General features: G+C 43.1%; 1 protein-coding gene across 1 annotated transcript; it reads right to left on the bottom strand.

Moving 5' to 3' along the window:
- Nucleotides 1-963: 963 nt before the first annotated feature.
- LOC125774563 (uncharacterized) lies at nt 964-2916 on the bottom strand. The gene is made up of 2 exons (XM_049444682.1): nt 1644-2916; nt 964-1571 (listed from the first exon to the last, which is right to left on the bottom strand). The coding sequence occupies exon 1, from the start codon at nt 2900-2902 to the stop codon at nt 2126-2128; it is 777 nt and encodes a 258-aa protein (XP_049300639.1). The 5' UTR covers nt 2903-2916; the 3' UTR covers nt 964-1571; nt 1644-2125.
- Nucleotides 2917-3425: the final 509 nt, after the last annotated feature.

The following is a 3425-nucleotide window of genomic DNA, read 5'->3' as shown; positions in this document are numbered from 1 at the left end:
TGGCTAATGTGTCTTGGCTAAGGTGTCTTGGCTAAGGTGTCTTGGCTAAGGTGTCTTGGCTAAGGTGTCTTGGCTAAGGTGTCTTGGCTAATGTGTCTCGGCTAAGGTGTCTTGGCTAATGTGTCTCGGCTAAGGTGTCTTGGCTAAGGTGTCTTAGCTAAGGTGTCTTGGCTAATGTGTTTTGGCTAATGTGTCTTGGCTAAGGTGTCTTGGCTTATGTGTCTCGGCTAAGGTGTCTTGGCTAAGGTGTCTTGGCTAAGGTGTCTTGGCTAATGTGTCTTGGCTAATGTGTCTTGGCTAATGTGTCTCGGCTAATGTGTCTTGGCTACGGTGTCTTGGCTAATGTGTCTTGGCTAATGTGTCTTGGCTAAGGTGTCTTGGCTAATGTGTCTCGGCCAAAGTGTCTTGGCTAAGGTGTCTTGGCTAAGGTGTCTTGGCTAAGGTGTCTTGGCTAATGTGTCCTGGCTAAAGTGTCTTGGCTAAGGTGTCTTGGCTAATGTGTCTCGGCTAAGGTGTCTCGGCTAAGGTGTCTCGGCTAATGTGTCTTGGCTAAGGTGTCTTAGCTAAGGTGTCTTGGCTAATGTGTTTTGGCTAAGGTGTCTTGGCTAATGTGTCTTGGCTAAGGTGTCTTGGCTAATGTGTCTTGGCTAATGTGTCTTGGCTAAGGTGTCTTGGCTAATGTGTCTTGGCTAATGTGTCTCGGCTAAGGTGTCTTGGCTAATGTGTCTCGGCTAAGGTGTCTTGGCTAAGGTGTCTTAGCTAAGGTGTCTTGGCTAATGTGTTTTGGCTAATGTGTCTTGGCTAAGGTGTCTTGGCTAATGTGTCTCGGCTAAGGTGTCTTGGCTAAGGTGTCTTGGCTAAGGTGTCTTGGCTAATGTGTCTTGGCTAATGTGTCTTGGCTAATGTGTCTCGGCTAAGGTGTCTTGGCTAAGGTGTCTTGGCTAAGGTGTCTTGGCTAATGTGTCTCGGCTAATATAATCCACTGGAGTGGGATTCACGCGAAGACGCGATATTTTTTAGAAGTTTAAAGGAGACTGAAACGCGGATACGACCGTTCTTGTTGCGTTGTAACTTGTAAGTGTGTTTATTGAAAAATTTCGTTTCTTATATACTAAAAATTAGTTGTGAGAAATGGAGGTAAGAGTGAGATGGGTAATTAGAAAGAGATAGTTTCCTTTTGGATAACGTTGTCCTAGATGCCTTATCCTGGCATATGTTTACATGAGTTCTGGGTAGGCATTCTAAGGCTTACCAATATCTCACACGCATTTCGGTACATGTGGTATCACTTAAGTTGTGTACCCTTGTCTCGTTTTACTTTCCTCGGTTATAGTTTGACCGTATGCAGTTATGCTGCCTTTGCTTATTGCCGGGTAATATGTTTAGTTTCGATTGTCAAGTGCTTCGTCCTTTTTGGACGTTTTATGATATTGCCTGAAACTATGATCATGTTACGTAACGTATGAAGTGGGTAAGGATTTGGGATCTTTTTATGTTAATGTTGCATATGGTCCTTGAGATGCATCGGTATGTAATTGCGCTTACGTTTTCTCATAGAACGTTATTTTGACCTGAAAGCTGAGATTACACACATGGCTTTTCTAGGATGTCAACATGTTAATGTTGGTAGAACATTATTTGACCTGAAAGCTGAGATTAACCACATGTCTTTTCTAGGATGTCAATACGTTTATGTTGCGTAGCTATTTCAAATTCCCTTTCTTACGATAGTTTGGATTCTCACGCGTACGCTTTGAATTTTGTCGCATACGTAACAGTAGATATGAACCTAAGTTGGCCAGGCGATCCCGCGTAGCGTCCTGTTTATTTAGAACGGCGTACCATTCTTTATTCATTTTTCTTCTCGAACTTATTGCCTGTGCTACGTTCGTCTTGATCGACGTCGAGTCTAATCTATGGCTTGTAATTCTCTTAAATGATCATATAATAGTTTGAAATGTATTTGAAAAACGTGAATTAGAACGATTGACCGTTGCGTTCACAACATTCCGGCCCTCGTAAAACTATAAGTTTTACCAAAATACGCAACGTCTTAGCTATGAATAAAATGAGAATGAAAGGTGTAATCTAACTTTTCGTTATTTACCTAATAAAATGCGTGCAATCATTGACGTTCGCAGTTGTTGTTACGCGAAGAGCACTGCGGTTGAAGATATGAAGCTGTAGGAGTCGTCATCTCGTTGTTTGCTGGAGGCGCGACGCTTTTACGCGATGGGAACAGAAACCTCGGTTTTCCGTGGCACGGAATTACCTCAATCGTGTGCGGTTCTTCATTTAGTTGTTCTTCTAGCGGAATGTTGACGTAGTTTTGCGTGCTTGCTTCGTTGGCTGCTTGCTGTCTATGGCCGCGATGAGATAGCAGATTGGTCAAGGAGTCCCAAAAGGATGCAATCAATTGCCATCCTACTCCGTAGATTTCGAATAGAATTCTGCCATTTATTATTGTATCTATTATGAACTTAATGGTTCTTCCACATACATAGATACCGATAGCTGTTGACGTAATGTTTCCGAGCCAAGCTGACCAAGAGACTAGTTTAGACCAGTATTTGTTGAAGGCGTTGTGAATTACCTTTTCTGACACGAGCCCATCGAAGGTAAATCCTTGCAGATTCGGATGTTCGCCGTTGATCATCTTGTGTAGTACTGATGCCGCTATTCTTTTATCTCCTTGTTCGTACACCATATTTTTCATTTTTTGTAGGTTTTCGGCGTCGTAGACACCGCTCTCCATTAGATTCGGCAGTGGCGTATATGTCCAGCTTGTTACGATATCGGTTGTTAGCTGCTGTGGTGCTGTTGTTTCGCGCAAGCGTTGGTCGGTCGTATACCATTTTCCACCGATGGTAAATTTCGCAGGCAGAAGCGGAGTGCAATCCATTTGTATACCTCTTAGTTGTAACATTCTGGTTACTGGAGCTATGAACATTGACCGGTTATCGTATTTTACCGGAATCTCCTGATAGCAGTCTTCTTTGCTTTCGTATGTAACGTAGACTGGCTTACATTCAAGGATGTATAATACTTCTGCTGCTACGACGGCCGTATATCCGGGACGTTTCACCAGGTTTGTGACGAATTCACTAGGATTTAGTCGAGCCAGAGTCAGCTTGGTTTCCAGAAGTGTCTTATCGACTTTGCACATCTCGGTCATTACTGTGAAGCATACATCGTTTAGCTTTTGGCCGAGATAGTTTTCTACCAGAGTGATTTTTGAGTTGAAGTACGTGAATAAGTCGAGGTTTCTTCCGTCGACCGCTTTTCGTTGGAATGGCGATTGATAACCACTTAGCTCGAGGATGAAAATCTTAGGATGGTCGGTGACGTAGCTATTGAAGCCGCATATTTGTGTAGCGTCTCGTGCTCTTATCGAAAACATATGCTCTTTCGAGATTAAGGTGTAG

This window comes from Anopheles funestus, unplaced genomic scaffold (assembly GCF_943734845.2).
Source record: "Anopheles funestus unplaced genomic scaffold, idAnoFuneDA-416_04 scaffold_31_ctg1, whole genome shotgun sequence".
Lineage (NCBI taxonomy): Eukaryota > Metazoa > Arthropoda > Insecta > Diptera > Culicidae > Anopheles > Anopheles funestus.
Note: the sequence above shows the minus strand (reverse complement) of the source record. Positions and strands in the feature narration are given on the sequence as shown.

Excerpts from the sequence above, each read along its gene's own strand:
- LOC125774563 (XM_049444682.1), bottom strand. The coding sequence starts at position 2,902 with ATGGATTGCACTCCGCTTCTGCCTGCGAAATTTACCATCGGTGGAAAA.